Source organism: Candoia aspera, chromosome 1 (assembly GCF_035149785.1).
Source record: "Candoia aspera isolate rCanAsp1 chromosome 1, rCanAsp1.hap2, whole genome shotgun sequence".
Lineage (NCBI taxonomy): Eukaryota > Metazoa > Chordata > Lepidosauria > Squamata > Boidae > Candoia > Candoia aspera.
In genome coordinates this window covers 172,451,474-172,469,436 of record NC_086153.1, presented here as the reverse complement: position 1 = coordinate 172,469,436, position 17,963 = coordinate 172,451,474, and the positions used below count along the sequence as shown (strand labels likewise).

The 17,963-nt window shown below is 47.6% G+C and overlaps 1 protein-coding gene across 1 annotated transcript in view; it reads left to right on the top strand.

Moving 5' to 3' along the window:
- The window catches only part of UNC80 (unc-80 homolog, NALCN channel complex subunit), a 159,381-nt gene extending 141,669 nt beyond the window's left edge, over positions 1-17,712 (top strand). Inside the window, exons 62-64 of the mRNA XM_063303281.1 lie at positions 2,236-2,450; positions 11,363-11,431; positions 17,147-17,712. Coding sequence (XP_063159351.1) covers positions 2,236-2,450; positions 11,363-11,431; positions 17,147-17,419 — 557 coding nt within the window. The 3' untranslated portion in view covers positions 17,420-17,712. The remainder of the gene's footprint in view (positions 1-2,235; positions 2,451-11,362; positions 11,432-17,146) is intronic.
- Positions 17,713-17,963: the final 251 nt, after the last annotated feature.

Genomic DNA, 17,963 nt, shown 5'->3' with positions numbered 1-17,963 from the left:
CTCAGAACCCAACCAGTGGCCAGCACCATAGCAACAAGAAAGCTTTTGAGCATTTTCTGGGTATTTATTTACATTTTTTAGAGTTGACCTTCCCTCACACTGCTTTCCCTCCTAACAACATCTTGGATTTTATAAATCACCATACATGGGTGGGGAGCTAGCATTGTATTTGATTTGATTTGGAGGAAGAGTTTAACAGGTTATTTTGTTGTTGTTGCTGCTATGACTGGTGGATGTTCAAGGGCAGGGGCAGTTCAATGAGAGAAAGAGCAAGCCTTTACTGGCTGGCAGTGTTCTCTGAAAGCTGTAAACTCAAAATGTATAGACATACGTATGTTTAGAGTATTTTAATGCTCAAATAGAACTGTAGTAGGGAAGACGATCTGGAAAATTAAATTTGCTTAAAGTGTGTTGTGGAGGATTTCATGACAGGAAAGAGATCTGTGGCCTGGAAGAGATCTCAGAATCTTCTCTGTTATTTTATCTGCAAGTATGGTGTCCACTAGAAGGTGGCTTATGCATAGAAATCTGATTTTAAAGATGGTCTGTTAAATGGGCAAGCAAATGTCAGAGAGAACTTCTCTTAGATACATTAGGCCTGCAGGACCTCCTATCCTTAATCTCTATTTTGGACTTTTGCCTTTCCTAATGGCCTATCTAGAGAGTTACCTCTGCTGTTCTCCCCCACTCTTTCCTTAAATCTGACTTGGCTGTAGCCCATCTAACTCTATGGGGCCTCTGAGCACTCTCAATTTTAGAGAAAGCAGTATGATGAAAAAAAACTGTCTATGTCACAAAAGGAGGGTCATACAGTGACAATCAAAAAATGTAATGCTCTAACCAAACATCAGTTTCATAAAGGAAAACTGATGTGGTTAGAAAACAAATCTGAATACTTTTGAGCACATTGTATTCTGCTCTTAAGCCTCTTTCCCCAAATAACTTCTAAATAAATTATTTTCAGATTAACTTCCCCAATTTTAGTTTTCTGAACTTGGAAGTTAGTCTCCAAATGTGTCCTCTTCAAACTCAGAGAAATCCACACCACCACACTGCCAGAACACAGACACCATACCCTGAAAATCCCCTACAAAAATAGTGTTCTCCCCTCCCTCTCAAGAAATTATTCGTTCTTCCTCTGGATCACCTCCAAATTCTTTCTGTCTCTTATGTACCCCCCCCCTTGCATTCCCATCCATCCATCCCACAGACTTTCTTTTCTTCCTCATAACCTCCACAGTGCCCGCCTGCTGTTCCCTGTTGGCTTCCCAGCCTTTCCTGGTCTACTCCACAGTCACTTTCCCCTACTCTTTCCTTGCTTTTTCAAGCATCTCTTTGCTCCCTCCTCTCTTTCTCTCAGTCTCCTTGTTATTCTTCATTGCTGTTCCTGGTTTTCCACTTATATCTTGTCAGAAGCATTTTTATTTGGTTCGCTTTCAATTTTATCAGGCTGGCCATCCACTGAATCATCACCTCTGCTGGCCACAGCCTCTCCTTTCTCTCTGAGAATATTCTAGGGAAGGAAAAGGGAAAGGAAAAGCTTGGGGCATCTGAAGGACTAATACTTTCCAACTATCTAAGTACAAAAATTTTTAGTGCTTTTAAAAAACTGAAAAATTCCAAAACATTTTTTTAAAATTGAAGATGGTCAGAAAACCCTGACAGGTGCCAAGCAGATTATCCCTGGTTATTTGGCTAAGTTATCTGTTTCTTTGATTGTATTTCTATTTGTAATTTCCACTCATGTGCTCTGTCTCTCATTTATTTCTTGTATTTTAAATAAATTATGTGCACAGATTGCATTCCAGCCGTAAGTATTTCCCCAATGGTTTTAAAGATAGACATAGTCATGCATAAATAAATTAATATATAGGAAGCACAGCAGCAGGGCTATATGTAGTACTGCACCCTAACCTTCTGGACCACTGGTTTTGAGCAATTGTGGAAGAAAGATACATAGAGACTTGCTGTTATGTACAGGGGTGGTCCTATAAGTTCTGGGGAAGTCCCAAGGCTCTAAATATGTCAACCTCCGCTCTAGAAGTACATATCTGTTTTAAGGAAGTTTCTAGCATCAGTTTCAATTTGGGGAGGGAGGTCTGATATAAATTTATTTAAGCAGTAGTTTCAGGAGCTCCCTTTTAAGATTAGCAACTATTTTTGTTAACACAACGATGACACATACTCAGGTTCTTTTTTGATCCTTGCGTATCCATTGCTGCTTATTACCTGCAGTGGATCAAAAACGATCTGTAACCTTCACTGAAGCTCAGTCAGAGGCATCAGCTTCAAAATCTGATCCCACACCTATTACAGCCCAGCAGCAACAATGCAGCAAAAGGAACAGCCCCACAGAAGGTACCATGCAGGAAGTTACCAATAAATCTGTTGTGACATCATCACCTACTATTATTGTTGCAGATCTCCACAGTCAAGTCTCTTCCCATCAGGTAATTTAATAGAAGAAGAAAATATGCTTGCTACTTTCTATGGAATATGCCAGCTAATGTTTGCATGTTATTGTATTATTTTTTGCATGTTAGCCATTGGTTTTCTCATATTAAACACAGCATATCTTTCTAATATCTTACTCCACTTGTAGATAACTTTATGCCATCTGGATGTTCTATCTTAATGGCTCTCACAATTCCATGGCATTAGTAATCTTTATGGAGACTAATGGGAACTGAATTGTCATCTGGGAGACTCTGATGGCAGTCTTGAGTCTCTATAAAACAGATAACTGGATGTGAGGCATTATTTGTTAAATTGGGCGCTAGGGACAAATTGGGAGTGCAGCTGCTGTACTGGCCTCCCTGCTGTCCAGTGGTAGCAGTTACTCAATCTTATTTCTGGATTGGCAGTGGAATTCCCTAGGCTTATGGTGTTGGGATTTTAACATGTTTTTATTGGGGGTGGGATCAGAGGTAGCCTGGCAGTTCATTGCCACCATTACAATCATAGGCCTGTACCCGATCATCCAGGGCCCAGCTCATGGAGGAGGCCATATGCTAGATCTGGTTTTTGACTCAGGGCAGATGTCATGTGAGCTGAGGCTTGGAGACATTGCAGTCTGTCCCATGTCATGGTCAGATCACTCTCTGCTCTGGAGCTGTCCAGTGTTATCAAACTCTGCAGGGAGGATGGACCTGTTCAATCAGTCCACTCTGAATAGGCTATCTAATAGAACTACTTGGCTTCCAGAGACACTTGAGACATTGCTTGGGGCTGTGATGGGAGTCCTGCAGAGATGTTATTTGCCTGGTGGAACAGGGAGGCAACAGCAGCTTTGGACAGAAACCTCTCCTAGTTCACAATCCAGAGGAGCTCTGGGAGATGAAGTAAATCAGGTGTCATGAGTGCCGTTGAGCTAAAGTCATCAGCGCAATGGCACTCATGACAATGACAAGGAAATAGGTGAAGGGGTACAAGTTAAGTAGCCATCAACCCACAACGACTAACGGCTAACAAACAATAGATAAACGGATCACGGAGCCACCCAAGCCATCAGCGGCAATACAACGGGGATCGCCCAGCTGAAAGCAATCAGCAGAAGAATGAAAACCTGAGGATGGGCGATCCTGGAAACCCTCAACCAATGGCAGGGCAACGCATGGGACAAAGGGGGGTGACGTGACCGAGAGCGAGGGGGCGCTGACCGGCGCGGGGTATTTAAACCCCGCACCGGCGCGCTCCTGTCACTCTCAGCTTTTTTCTACCAACGTTGTACCTACCCTGAAATAAACCAGAGCCTGCTTTGCAAACCAGTGTCTGAACGTTACTCAGAGGTAGGCAGCGCATGACATAAAGCTGAGAGTCATAAACTCAGCCTCGCCGAGCCCCACCGGACGACAACGAGCCGCGGGAGGAGTAGACGGCGAGAAGACCAGCAAGATGAGGCCGGAACGACGCGGGCAAGGAGGGCGAGCCGCGCGGCAAGAGACAGAGGAGGACCGACCGAGGCCAGAGGCACCGCGGACTCCCGGAGCCATGGACGCCCACCCCACCCGACCCGAGCCTCAGCTCCAACCCCAAGGGGAGATGGCGACGGAGGCAACCCGACCGCGGGAGGGAGCAGCACGACTTCCGAAACCAGCGGAGGACCCCGCGCCCCACATCGCACCCCAGCAACGGGCGTGGAGCGACAGCCCCACGATGCTCGACACGGAGGAGGACGACGGAGACACCCATCAGACGGAGGAGGAAGCGGACCCGCGGCGGAGGGACGATGAACCCCACCGGCAACCCACCCCCGAGGACGCGCCAACGGAACCGGCCCCAGCGGCGGCGCGGGCTGTGGACGAGGAGGCACGAGCTGAACTCGCGGCCATGCGGGCTCAGCTGACGGAACTCCGGACCATGCTCCAGGCGCTCATGCCCCCCGCGCCACCCAACGACGTCCCCGCACAAGCCCACACCCCGAGCGAAGCACCGAACACACACGGGCCAGCGGAGAGCCAGCAGACGGCACAGGCGGCCGACACCACACCCCGGGAAGCGAGAGGCGGGGCCGCACAAAACGCCCGGGCCCCAAAGGACTTCCCCATCTTCTTCGATGGGACCCCCTCAAAACTCTCGTTTTTCGTGACCAACGCTAGGGAGTTCATGGGGAGGCACGGACACTCCTATGACTCCGAGGCCGACAAGATCGCCGCCGTGGCGATCAAACTCCAAGACAGGGCGGCGGACTGGTACGTCCAACTGTACGAGTCCAGCTCCCCCGCCCTCGCCACCTTCCCTGCTTTCATCAAAGAGATGAAAACCTACTTCGAAGACCCCCTAGCTAAAGTACGGGCGAAAAGCGCACTCCAGAGACTTAAACAGGGCACACGCACGGTCCCTGACTACGCCCTGGAGTTCAAAGCCCTCGCGGGAAAGGTCTGCGACTGGTCTGAGACCACCCTGCTGGAAATCTTCAAAAGGGGGCTCAACCGCGACGTTCTCCAATGGGCCCTCTACCGCGACGACCCAGAAACGTTACACGGGTGGATCCACCTCGCGGGAAAAGCCGAACACGCGCACCGCACCTTCCTGATGACAACCACGGAAGACACAAACTATGTCGGGAAAAAGGTACCCGCACCACACGGGGGGATGGCCGGCCCCATATACCCAAAAAAGAAGTTCAACCGGGAGCCCTGCGGGAGGTGTGGCAAATTAGGGCACAAGACGGCGGATTGCTTCGCCAACCGACCGCCGACCAGCGCGCCCAAGCCCGCCCCGAAAATTAGCCCCAAACCACCCAACCCGGGGCCGCCCCCTCACCGCCGAATGACCGTGGCCACAGCGACACCGGAAGAGGGCTGGGACACTTACTGGGGGGAAGAGGACAATACCGACCCCGACCAGCCGGCGGGAAATGCTCCCCGCTTGCTCTGAGACGCGTGGCGAGGCAGGCGGTGGGACAGCAACGCGGACCACCTCAACGAAACGACAAAAGCTCCGTAATATTGGCAGCAATTCAACTCTCTGCCGGCAACGGAGCCACCACGGCCGCGGCACTAGTGGACTCGGGGTGCTCAAAAAACCTCATCCACCCCGACCTAGTCGCCAAACTCGACCTCCGCTGCTTCCCCCTCCCCACGCCGCTGGCATTCCACCAGCTGGACGGCTCTACAGCGGGAGGGAAACCAGCCACGCTACAAACCGAGCCGGTCACCCTGCAAATGGGCACTCACACCGAGCGCACGTCGTTCGTAGTCACGCCCATCGGACGGCCCATTGCAGTCCTGGGGATGCCATGGCTCGCGAAAAACAACCCGCGGATCAACTGGGCGACCCGCACCTTCACATTCGGCGACGGCGAGTATCGAGCACCAGTACCAGCTGGCGAAAGCAACCCCACGGTAGGACGAGCGGAGGCGACCACACAAGACAACGCCGCTACCACAGCAGACCTACCGGAACAATACGCCGACTTCTCCGAGGTCTTCGGAGAGGCAGAGGCAGACCAACTACCCCCCCACCGCAAGACGGATTGCCGGATCGACCTACTGCCCGACGTCCCCCTACCTAGACCAAAGATCTATTCGATGACCCCGAAGGAGATGGCAACCCTCCGGGAGTTCATCGATAAAAACCTAGACAGGGGATTCATAGAGCCAGCATGCTCACCGGTCGGAGCCCCCGTCTTATTCCGGGAGAAGAAAGACGGGACCCTACGGCTCTGTACCGACTACCGGGGCCTAAACGCGGCTTCCCTGTCCAACAAATACCCCTTACCCCTGGTGAAGGACATGCTCGCCCACCTGTCCACGGGCAAAGTCTTTTCCAAATTGGACCTGCGCGAGGCGTACTATCGCATCCGAATCAGGGAGGGGGACGAATGGAAGACGGCGTTTAACTGCCCCCTAGGCGCGTTCCAGTACAAGGTACTGCCCTTCGGACTCGCGGGGGCCCCTGGGGTGTTCATGCAGCTCATCAATGAGGTACTGCATGAACATCTGTTTAAAGGGGTCCTGGTCTACATCGACGACGTCCTCATTTACACAAAAACATACGAGGAACACGTAACCTTAGTCAGGCAAGTCCTCGACAAGCTCAGAAGGGCGCAGCTCTATGCAAAGCCCACAAAGTGCGAGTTTCACAAAGAGCGCCTAGACTATTTGGGGTATCGAATCTCCGGGGACGGCATCGAAATGGACCCCGCAAAAGTCGAAGCGGTGCTAAACTGGGAGCGGCCCCGCAACAGACGGCAACTACAGAGCTTCCTGGGATTCGCGAATTTCTACAGGTCCTTCGCCCGGGGGTTCGCTGAGATAGCCCTCCCCTTAACGGACCTCCTCAAAACCAAAGGGGTGGGGGACACCCGACGCGCCAAGAACCCAGGCACAGTGCTGAATTGGACTCCCGCGTGCCAGACCGCATTCGACAAGCTGAAAGCGCTGTTCACGACGGAGCCAATCCTCGCGCACCCGGACCCAGAACGGCCGTTCGTGGTCCAAGCCGACGCCTCAGACTTCTCCCTGGGAGCCATCCTGCTACAAAAAGACTCCACGGGGCTCCTGAAACCATGCGCCTACCTGTCAAGGAAGTTCTCCGAGACAGAGAGGCGATGGCACGTCTGGGAGAAAGAAGCCTTCGCGGTGAAATCGGCACTAGAGACATGGCGTCACCTACTCGAGGGAGCCACCCAACCATTCGAGGTCTGGACGGACCACCGGAACCTCGAGGCCCTACGAACGCCTAGACGCCTTAGCCCAAAACAGGTCCGATGGGCCCAATTCTTCAGCCGCTTTGATTTCCAGCTGAAGTTCATGCCGGGAAAGAAGAACTTTCTGGCCGACGCCCTCTCCCGGCTGCCCCAAGACGAAGAGCCCGCCCCAGACACCATTGGGACGGTCCTATCCGCCTCGCAACTGGGGATGGCCGTGACCACCCGAAGCGGCGCACGGAGGCAGCTCGACGCTACGGCGCAGCCGACGGCGGGACAACCGGCGACGGAAAGAAGGCAACCGCAACTACCAGGGGGAATGCGCACGGACCTCGCCGCCGCCCTCAAAACCGACCCCTGGTTCCTGGCAAACCCCGACAAGGTAACAATGGCGCAAGACCTGGCATGGGGGGAAGGCAGAATCTACGTCCCGGACTCGCAACGCCAGGCGATCTTGCATAGGTCACACGACGCCAAGCAAGCGGGACACTTTGGGTTCCTCAAGACCCTACACCTAACGCGGCGCCAATTCTGGTGGCCCGCGCTCAGGCGAGACGTAAAAACCTACGTGGCGTCCTGCCCAACGTGCGCTAGGGCCAAACGGGCACCAGGCAAACCCGCGGGGCTACTGCAACGGGTGGCAGAACCCTCCCGCCCATGGGAGGAAATCTCTATGGATTTTATAGTGGACCTCCCACCCAGCCAGAAGAAAACGGCCATTTGGGTGGTGAAGGACTACTTCTCAAAGCAGGCCCACTTCATCCCCTGCACGTCGGTCCCATCCTCGCAACAACTAGCCAAACTCTTCCTCATCCACGTGTACAGGCTACACGGATGTCCCGCACGTGTGGTGACCGACAGGGGCACACAGTTCACCTCCAAATTCTGGCGGGCCTTCCTGAAGCTGACGGGGACCCAACAGGCCCTGTCTACGGCTTGGCATCCGCAGACGGACGGAGCCACTGAGGTTCTTAATGCCACCTTAGAGCAATTTATACGATCATATACGAACTACCACCAAGACGACTGGGCTGAACTGCTCCCGTTCGCCGAAGTCGCATACAATAACGCCGTCCACACGAGCACGGGGAAAACCCCGTTCGAAGTAGTCTCGGGGCGCGACTTCGTCCCCATCCCGGAGCTACCTCAACCCCCGGAACCCCAGGTGGACGCCAGCGACTGGGGACGGAAGATCGCGGAAGCATGGCCAGTAATCACGGCGGCGCTAAAGGAGGCACAGGCTGCTTACAAAGAGCAGGCCGACAAGCACCGGCGCCTACAACCGACGTTCCAGGCGGGGGATATGGCCTATCTCTCCACCAAGTTCCTAAAGTCAACCCAACCCTCGAAAAAACTGGGGCCTAAGTACATCGGGCCGTTCCGAGTCACGCAAATAGTGAACCCGGTAGCAATACGCCTGGACCTGCCACACAACCTCCGGAGGCTCCACCCGGTGTTCCACACCAGCCTCCTAAAACCGGCAACCACCTCCCGATGGCACCCAAGCACGCCACAGCCCGCACCGCTTATGATCGACGGGCAACACCACTTCGAGATAAGGGACATCCTCGACTCCCGCAAACAACGAGGAACCCTACACTACCTGGTCAGGTGGAAACACTTCCCCCACCCTGAATGGGTGGCGGCGCATAACGTTAACGCGCCTGACCTGACCAGAGCATTTCACCGGGCATACCCCGACAAACCGCAACCAAGGTCAGCAAAACCAAACCCCCCCCCGCAGGCCTCCCCCCGCCTCCCGTGCCCCAAGGGAAAGGGCCCCCCCCAAGCCCGCGACTTGGGTGGACCTTCCCCCCCCCGGGACTCACTCCCCCCGCCCCGGGCCCACGGGGTGGTGACAAACGATCGCCAGCACCCTCCCCCCGCCCCCCGGCCGCGGGGGAGTGGCAAGCAAGTCAACAGGGCAACCTGGGGGCAACGCCCAAGAGACACAACAAAGGCGACGCACTCTAAATAAGAAAAGAAGGGCCCTACCTGGAGCTGAGAAGCACCCGACCAGCCACGCCTCTCGCCTCGCCGAACTGAGCCAAACAAACAGGGTGTGGCTGGAGCATGCGCACGCCAGGTCAGAACCCGAGCATGCGCACCATGGACACACCCTGGGAAGGCACGTGGTAGAGGGAGGAGCAAAGGGAGGGGCGACAACTACTCCGGCGGGAACTTTAAAAAAAAAAAAAAAAAAAAAAAAAAAAAAAGTGGCATTTTGACAGCTCCATGGGGAAAACCCAGAAACCCGGGGGAGAACACTATTCGGAAAGGGGGCAGTATGTCATGAGTGCCGTTGAGCTAAAGTCATCAGCGCAATGGCACTCATGACAATGACAAGGAAATAGGTGAAGGGGTACAAGTTAAGTAGCCATCAACCCACAACGACTAACGGCTAACAAACAATAGATAAACGGATCACGGAGCCACCCAAGCCATCAGCGGCAATACAACGGGGATCGCCCAGCTGAAAGCAATCAGCAGAAGAATGAAAACCTGAGGATGGGCGATCCTGGAAACCCTCAACCAATGGCAGGGCAACGCATGGGACAAAGGGGGGTGACGTGACCGAGAGCGAGGGGGCGCTGACCGGCGCGGGGTATTTAAACCCCGCACCGGCGCGCTCCTGTCACTCTCAGCTTTTTTCTACCAACGTTGTACCTACCCTGAAATAAACCAGAGCCTGCTTTGCAAACCAGTGTCTGAACGTTACTCAGAGGTAGGCAGCGCATGACATCAGGAGACACCTAGAGCATCACTGGTGGAAGACAAAGGGTGAATCAGACTTAAAATGAGAGAGCTCATGTTCTAGCCTATAGCATGGCAATAAGATGACTCTTCCTGGAGTGGGAGGCTCTCCTCACAGTCACATATGTCACCTCCCACATGGATTATTGCAACATGCTGTTTATGGGCTGCCCTTGAAGAGTGTTAAGGGGCTACAACTGGTTCAGAATACAGGGACTCAGGTAATCATAGATGCATCTTGATTCACCCATATAACAGCACTATTTTGAGAATTACACAGGTTGCCATTTGTTTTCTGTGTATAAATCAAGGTCTTGGTTATCACCTTTAGAACTTTATATGGCGGAGAACTAGTTATCTCTGGGACCCCTTACTCTCAACTATATTTCCCAATTAAACATGATTTGAGAGACCAGGCTCCTTCTATGACCTTCTCTCAGGGAATATCATCAACAGGGATCACAGGAGTGAGTCTTTTCAGTTACTGCCCTCATTCTGTACAGCAGCGTTCCCCCAGGAATCTGGAAAGGCCCCTCCCTTATTAGTTTTAGGAAGGCCATTAAAACCTAGATGTTCCAGCAGGCCTTGGGATGCATTGTTATTCTCTCTGGCATTGCGTTCGGTTGTTACTGTTATCGTTTTGTACTTGTTTTAACCTGATTGGTGGATGTTGGATATGTATGCTGCTCAAAGCTTTCCACAACTGGAGCAGCCTGTAAACTATAGCCTATAAATAGATTACATATATACATACATCCAAAGTGTCTGTAGGGCACTAGGATAGCTCTTCTTGCCTCATTCCATCTGCAAGTGTCTTTAAACATTCCACTATGTATAATACTTTACAGAACAGGTCTCTTTCCCAAAGAGCATCAAACTAAAAGTTTAAACAAAGGAAGCAACTAAACGGATGGGAAGTAGTAAGGATTAACTAAGAAGAAATAGGTATCACATGTGACCTTAGGTATGGCCCAGTTGCAGTAGGATGTGGATATATATTGAATACCAGTTCCCAGATCTAATGTATGGGACTAAAACAGAATATATTATGTGTTCCTAGAAAAGGAAGTGAAGTTAAAAAAATATGATAGTTGCTTAGCAATTTAAGGTTATTCAGCAAATGTTGCTGGAAAGTATAGAAAATAAATGTCATTCTACTAATTTGAGGGCATTTTACTAATAGCCTAATCTGAGTGTTGTTTTGGTGTAGATATGATAAACTTATTTAGAATGTAATTTGGTATTTATGCATACCAAAGCAGATGTATGAAAACATAATTTCCCTATCTCCCACCCATATTTACATGACATAACATCACCATACTGCATATTTCCTTGCTTTTGAAATATAAGGAGTCATCTTCTTATATGGAAAAAAGAAGGGAAAACTCAAATAGGATCATTTTGTATTGTATGTTGAATGTGCCTTAATTGACTGAATGATTATATTTATAGCCCACCTTTTCTCCAGGAGCAAAAGGCAGTATACACGGCTCCATCTTATCATCACAAAAGCCCTGTGAGGTAGGTTACTGTGGACTGGGAATTTGGATCTGTATCTCCCAATACAATTACCTTTAAAAAATTGCACAAGCATGAGAAAAACGTATAAAGCCGATTGCTTCCGGGTCCAATTCAAGGTGTTGGGTATCACCTTTAATGCCCTACATGGCATGGGGCCAGATTACCTGAGGGACCATCTCATCCCCATAACATCGACCTGCCCCACCCAGTCAGGCAGAGAGGGCATGTTACGGACCCCGTCAATAAGAGAATTTCATCTGGCGGGGTCCAGGAAGCGGGCCTTCTCTGCGGTTGCCCCCGCCCTTTGGAACATCTTGCCCTCAGAGGTGAGGCAGGTGCCTTCACTTCCGACCTTCAGGAGGGCCCTGAAAACCTGGCTCTGTCATCTTGCATGGGGCGGGCAGGTGGGCAACCATCCATGGGGTTGGCTCGCTCCTTAGAGCCCTTCCCACCTGATCAGAACTTTTAACCTCTTGGATTTTATACTTATTTATATTGCATTTTATATTTGTAATTGTTTTTATAGATTTTAATTGTTATTATTATAGTCTTAATTTTATTGTAAACCGCCCAGAGTCCCCCTTTTGGGGGAGATAGGCGGTAGCAAAATTTGAATAATAAATAAATAAATAAATAATTTTTAGGTGATGAAACCCATTCTGGGCTCTTAAGCATGACTCTCCAGCATTAATTAGAAAACCTCCACCTCCACCCTGCTATTTATGTTATTTTCTCCTATGGGGCAAGTTTAATAAGTGGCTATACTTTTTGTTTTTTATCAGAACAGGTTGGAATTTGCAAAGCTATTAGAATATTATTCGTAAAGAAGCTTGCTAAATGTTATATAAAGTGATGAAAAGGCTTTTTGAACTACATGTCTTAAAAATCTATAACTTCTTTTGCTTTTTACTGTAAAAGGCTTATTGGAAGGCTAGATAACTATTAAGCGATAAAGTATGTCAAATTTAATCAAAATTGGAGGGAGGGTTAAATTATGCACCTTTAAATTCTGATATTATTAAAAATACCCTATTTTTTACATTCTGTAAAATATTACATTCTGCTTTGGAGGTAATTAAATTTGGGCAAAAAGTATTCTTATACTCAGAAATATCTGTGACAAATTTTGGGCAGATAGGGTTTTACGCAAAAGGAAGAGATGGTGGTGACAAATAATGGAACAGGAAAGGGCAGGAGAAAGCATATTTTTAAGCCAGGCAGGGAAACAAGAGAAGATAATTTTAATAATGGGAAATAGCAACGTCAGCTGATGTTTAAAGGAAGGATTCTCTTACAAGTACTCTCCACCCTGTCCCTGAAGAAGTTTTGGAAGTCTAATGATGACGACTCTGAGTTGAAGAATCATTATATCCAGCATTCCCCCCTCCCCCCGTTGCCTTTTATCCCACCAAAACAGCAAGTGCCAAAAAGGAGCATTTTAAAGTCCCAATCTTCTTGTCAGATGGGAATGCCATGAAGGATTCAGAATCGGGAATAGGACAAGTTAGACATCTCTGGCCTGAGGGAATTTACAGTTGTAATTGAAATTATTCAACCCCCATTACAAATCAGGTTGATTGTCAAAATGTACAGACTTTCAGCTGTTTGCAATGAACAAATCAAACAAAAGCAATTGAAATAGCTCAACACAACGAATGCTTCAAGTGGTGTCCGCAAATTCAACTGAAAATGCAACTTATACTGACTTCTCCGGTCTCAAAATTATTCAACCCCCTGAATAGAATCCGTCACAACAGCACACATACAGTATGCAAAACAGGTGTTGTCTCAAGCACACCTGATGCAACTAATCAAGGGCTTCATTAGCTGCGCCAGGTGTGCTTGAGCTGGAACACATGAAATACCTGAAGTGGCCAGGGGTTTGTTGAGTGTCACGTTTGACTGCATATTAGAAATGCAGTATGGCTAAGTCAAAAGAATGGTCCGAAAAGGTAAGAGAAGAGATCGTCGCCCTTCACAAACAAGGAACAGGATACAAAAAGATAGCGAGGGCACTGAATGTTCCTAGAGACACCACTGGAAGCATAGTTTGCAAGTTCAAAGTTAAAGGAACAGTGGTGACGTTACCTGGACGGGGCAGAAAAAGGAAGGTGTCAATGGCTGCAAGCAGATTTCTGAGAAGGCAGGTGGAGAGAAACCCTCGAGTGACTGCAAAAGACCTGCAGCAAGACTTGGTGGCAGCAGGCACTGAGGTTTCAGTGAGCACAGTAAGGTGCGTACTAAACACAGAAGGTTTCCATGCCAGAACTCCAAGACATACACCACTGTTGACCCAAAAGCACAAGAAAAGCCGGCTCCAATATGCTCCAAATCATATAAATAAGCCACAGAAGTTTTGGGATTCTGTTCTGTGGAGCAGTGAAACAAAACTGGAACTTTTCAGCCCGATGGATCAGCGGTACTGTATGTCTGGAGGAAGAAGAATGAAGCATACGCTCAGCCTACAGTTAAGCATGGTTGTGGCTTGGTGATGCTCTGGGGCTGCTTTGCATCCTCTGGCACTGGAAGCCTGCAGCGTGTGGACAGCAAGATGGATTCATTGAAGTATCAGGAAATCCTAGGAGAAAACGTCATGCTGTCTGTAAGGAAGCTGAAGCTTGGGCGTCATTGGACCTTCCAACAAGACAATGATCCCAAGCATACCTCAAATTCCACTAAGAGTTGGATGTAGAAGAAGTCCTGGAAGATTCTACAGTGGCCATCACAGTCAGCTGACTTGAACCCCATAGCAAATCTCTTGTGGGATTTGAAGAAGGCAGTTGCAGCACGCAAACCCAAGAATATTACTGAACTGGGAGCCATTGCTCATGAGGAATGGGCTACGATTCCTCAGGAACGCTGCCAGAAGCTGGTGTCTGGCCATGCATCTCGTTTGCAGCAGGTCATAACAGCAAAAGGATGCTCTACTAAGTACCGAAGATGCTTGCCATGAAGGGGTTGAATAATTTTGAGACTGGAGAAGTCATTATAAGTTGCATTTTCAGTTGACTTTGGGGACACCACTTGGAGCATTTGTTGTGTTGAGCTATTTCAATTGCTTTTGTTTGATTTGTTCATTGCAAACAGCTGAAAGTCTGTACATTTTGACAATCAACCTGATTTGCAATGGGGGTTGAATAATTTTGATTACGACGGTAAATACGTCCCAAAAGGCCACATTGTCCTCTGGGTTCAAGACTCATGCCACGTTGGAGCAGATTTCTCAATACAGGACACGTTTGACAGCAGCTGCATGTTATAAACATTTCTGTTTGTTCTATATTGTTAATAACCATGTTAACTAATTACACAGCATCAAGCTCCCATACAATGCATAGCCTTTTTCCATTGTTGATAACATGACTTTATTGTCTACCCTTTCTCCTATAGAGAATTCTTCCTATCATATCTAACACTATTATTGCAGAAAAGGAGAGCCTATTTTCTTTTAAATGAATATGCAATGTTCATGTTTCATTACTATAATTTTAGGATAACATAGATATAATCAGTTTTGTGCAAAACCTGGTTTGGAACATGGGAGAAACGGTTGTGGTGTTCTAGCGCCAGACCGTGTCTGGAACCCTGTGAATCACTTCCTGTTCCAGAGGATTCACTTTCAGAAAATAAAAAAATCACTCCCACAAGGAATGGAGGTTCAGCAGGTTCCAGAAGAAAAACAGAAGAGTCCAAGGAATGCCACATTTTCTGACTAGAACACAGGGTTTTACACACAACAAATTATTATACTTGAATCATGATTAGCCCATATTTTTCTTTATCTAGAATGGCAATAATCAAGTACAATAATTCTGCATATAAAGAAAGATGCAAAGTACAAATCTCTGAAAATGTAGCTGTTCTATAGTGGTTCATTCTCATAGGGTCTGGGGGCTGGAGAAGGAAGGAGAGAGACTTCAACACCAACTGTGATGCTCATCCCCCTTCTCCTGTTTCCTTTCCGGAAGGTTTGAGTCGTAAGCATGCAAGTTAAAAGGAGGAAAATGTGGCTCTGATTACTAAAAAGCAGTGATGTTGTGGTAATGTTCTGTAGAATTATCATAATGAACCTGATACATTATTATATATGTATCTTTGGTACACTGGATTGTTAATTTAACCGAAACAGTTTCAGTTAAATTGATTCCAGTAAGGCTTAGAGCAGCTCTTCTCAAAACTGGGACCCACTCTTGCTCCAGCACTCCGCTGCTGATAGGCACCTGCAGCTCCTGATAGGGGAATGGGAGTTGGTTAGACAGCAGGCTTGTAACATTCAGGATGGAGGGAAGAAAAAGGAGGAAATATGACAGGCAGAGCAAGTAGCAGGCAGCGTGAGTGAAAGAAGTTATAGTTCTTTGCTTCCCCCCACCCCCAGAACTGTATTTTTAAACTATTTTGAGTGGATTTCACTTTGAAGATAATATAATAATGCAGATCAGAACCCATTTGTTATAAATAAAGTAGCTAAGTTCTTATTGGCTACTATCTCACTCAGAAGAAAAATACTGGTTTTGTCTTAATGCTATTGATATCCTGTTACCAGTTCTGTTATTCTCCAGTTTGATCTCTCTTTCCCTCTCTCTCAGGCTTTTATTCTCCTTTAGTCTTTACTTGTATGATATTTTCATTGTATTTTATTTTATTTTCATTGTTTTTTTTTAATTGCTGGTAGCTGACCATATTTTATTAATAAACTTACAATAAATATAATTGTATTTTCAATAAAAAAAAAGGACAAAGACTGAGGAGAAGGAAAAGAGGAAATGCACTTAGAGTTGCAGCTGTACTTTGGGAGCACTCCCATTGCCCCCTGCTCGGGTCCAGAGCAGTCATCTGCCAAGAGTAAGGGCACTGCGAAATGGAGAGCTTCTGAGTGTGAATTTGCACGGTAAAACGAAGATAAGAGAAGGCACAATGGAAAAAAGGGGATTGACCAATAGAGGAGGGCAGGGGGCAGGGAACAAAAGTGGCCAAATGTACCTCTGCAGGAAGTTACAGGGATAAAACAACCACAATAATATCTGAGAACAGAGGGGAAGGTGCTAAGAAAAGGAAAGTAAGGTACTATAAATGCAGAAACAGTAGAAGGGAGGATAATTAGGGGAGTTAGAACAGGTTAAGCCCTATAAAAGGAAAAAGACAGGAGATAAAATAGCTTAAAAGGCAAATAAAAGCTTAGAGGTTCCGGATCAGCTAATACCTTTTAAACTGGGAAGGAAGTTCGTGATGTAGCTAAGTTCCATAACTTATCTCTGGTGGCTAGACCTATCACACCTGGTAGAGGTGGAGGACAAGCAAGGGCCTCAGCAATGCACTATGCAGTGTTCCAGCAGTGTTTGACCATCCAACACAATAGAGGTAAGTATTGGTGCTGCAGTGCCTGCTTGTCTCTTCCTCCCATTTCAAATAGATGCCAATGATGCTCCCTCTCATCATTCTTCCTGCCCTTAAGTGCAAGTCAACGATGCCTGTATTTAACTTGAAGAAAGATGAACTATGGAATGTCCTATTACTAGGAAGTTATGTCAAACTTTTTAACAATTTCCAAAAGGAATTTGCTATGCATGGAATAATTACAACAAAGTCCATCTCTATCTGCCACTCTATTGTGACTGGTTTTGCCACATGCTACCACTGTCCCAAGGGAACTCTTGAAGAATTCTAGATATATAGGACAACATTTCAGTGTGGTACATTAACTTCTATTCCTTGCAGGTTGAGACACTTGCTGCTGGAAAGGATAAAAAAAAGGAGGAGGATTCAGAGCAAAAGTCAGCACCTGCTCATAGTACCTCTCCAACCACACAGCTTTCTGACACTGAGGACTTTACAGGCCTGGAAACAACCAGCTTACTGCAGCATGAAGATACTGTGCTTCACATAAGTGAAGACAATGGGATGGAGAATCCCCTTCTTTCCAGCCAGTTCAATTTCACACACGTTGAAATGGGGCCAACTGATGTTGGCCTGGATGAGTCACATGTTTGACTTGAAACTGTAGTACAGTAGAGGAAGCAAAGACTTTCCTCTAATCTTCATAGCTCTCCATAAGTAATTGAAAGAGCACTTTATACACAATGAGAGGTATCTCATATCCTGTTTGGTAGAGGCGGGTCAATCTATTTCATAAACTAAGCTATGCCTTTGGAAGATCTAGTTGGACTCAGGACACACTGTAAGATCAAACAACAACTTGGAATGTTCTTAGACATAGAACTTACTCACGACATATCAATCCTCTGCTTCTTAGCCTCTTCAATAAAATATTACATTAAACACAACAGGCAGAAAATGAGAATGATCTTTTTGAAGGCAGGCCACCTTAATATAGTACTTTAAAGTTTATTTTTGTAATCTCAGAAGGGAGAGACAGATATGCAGAGTATATTTATCACAAACATCATTAGTAGAAATTATGCTACAGGAAGATTTCATGACTATGTTTCAATCAGGATAGGACACAAAAAAGTTTATTTCCACACCTATATAAGTCTGCAGGTGTTTGTGAATCTGTGAAAAAATATAACATTTA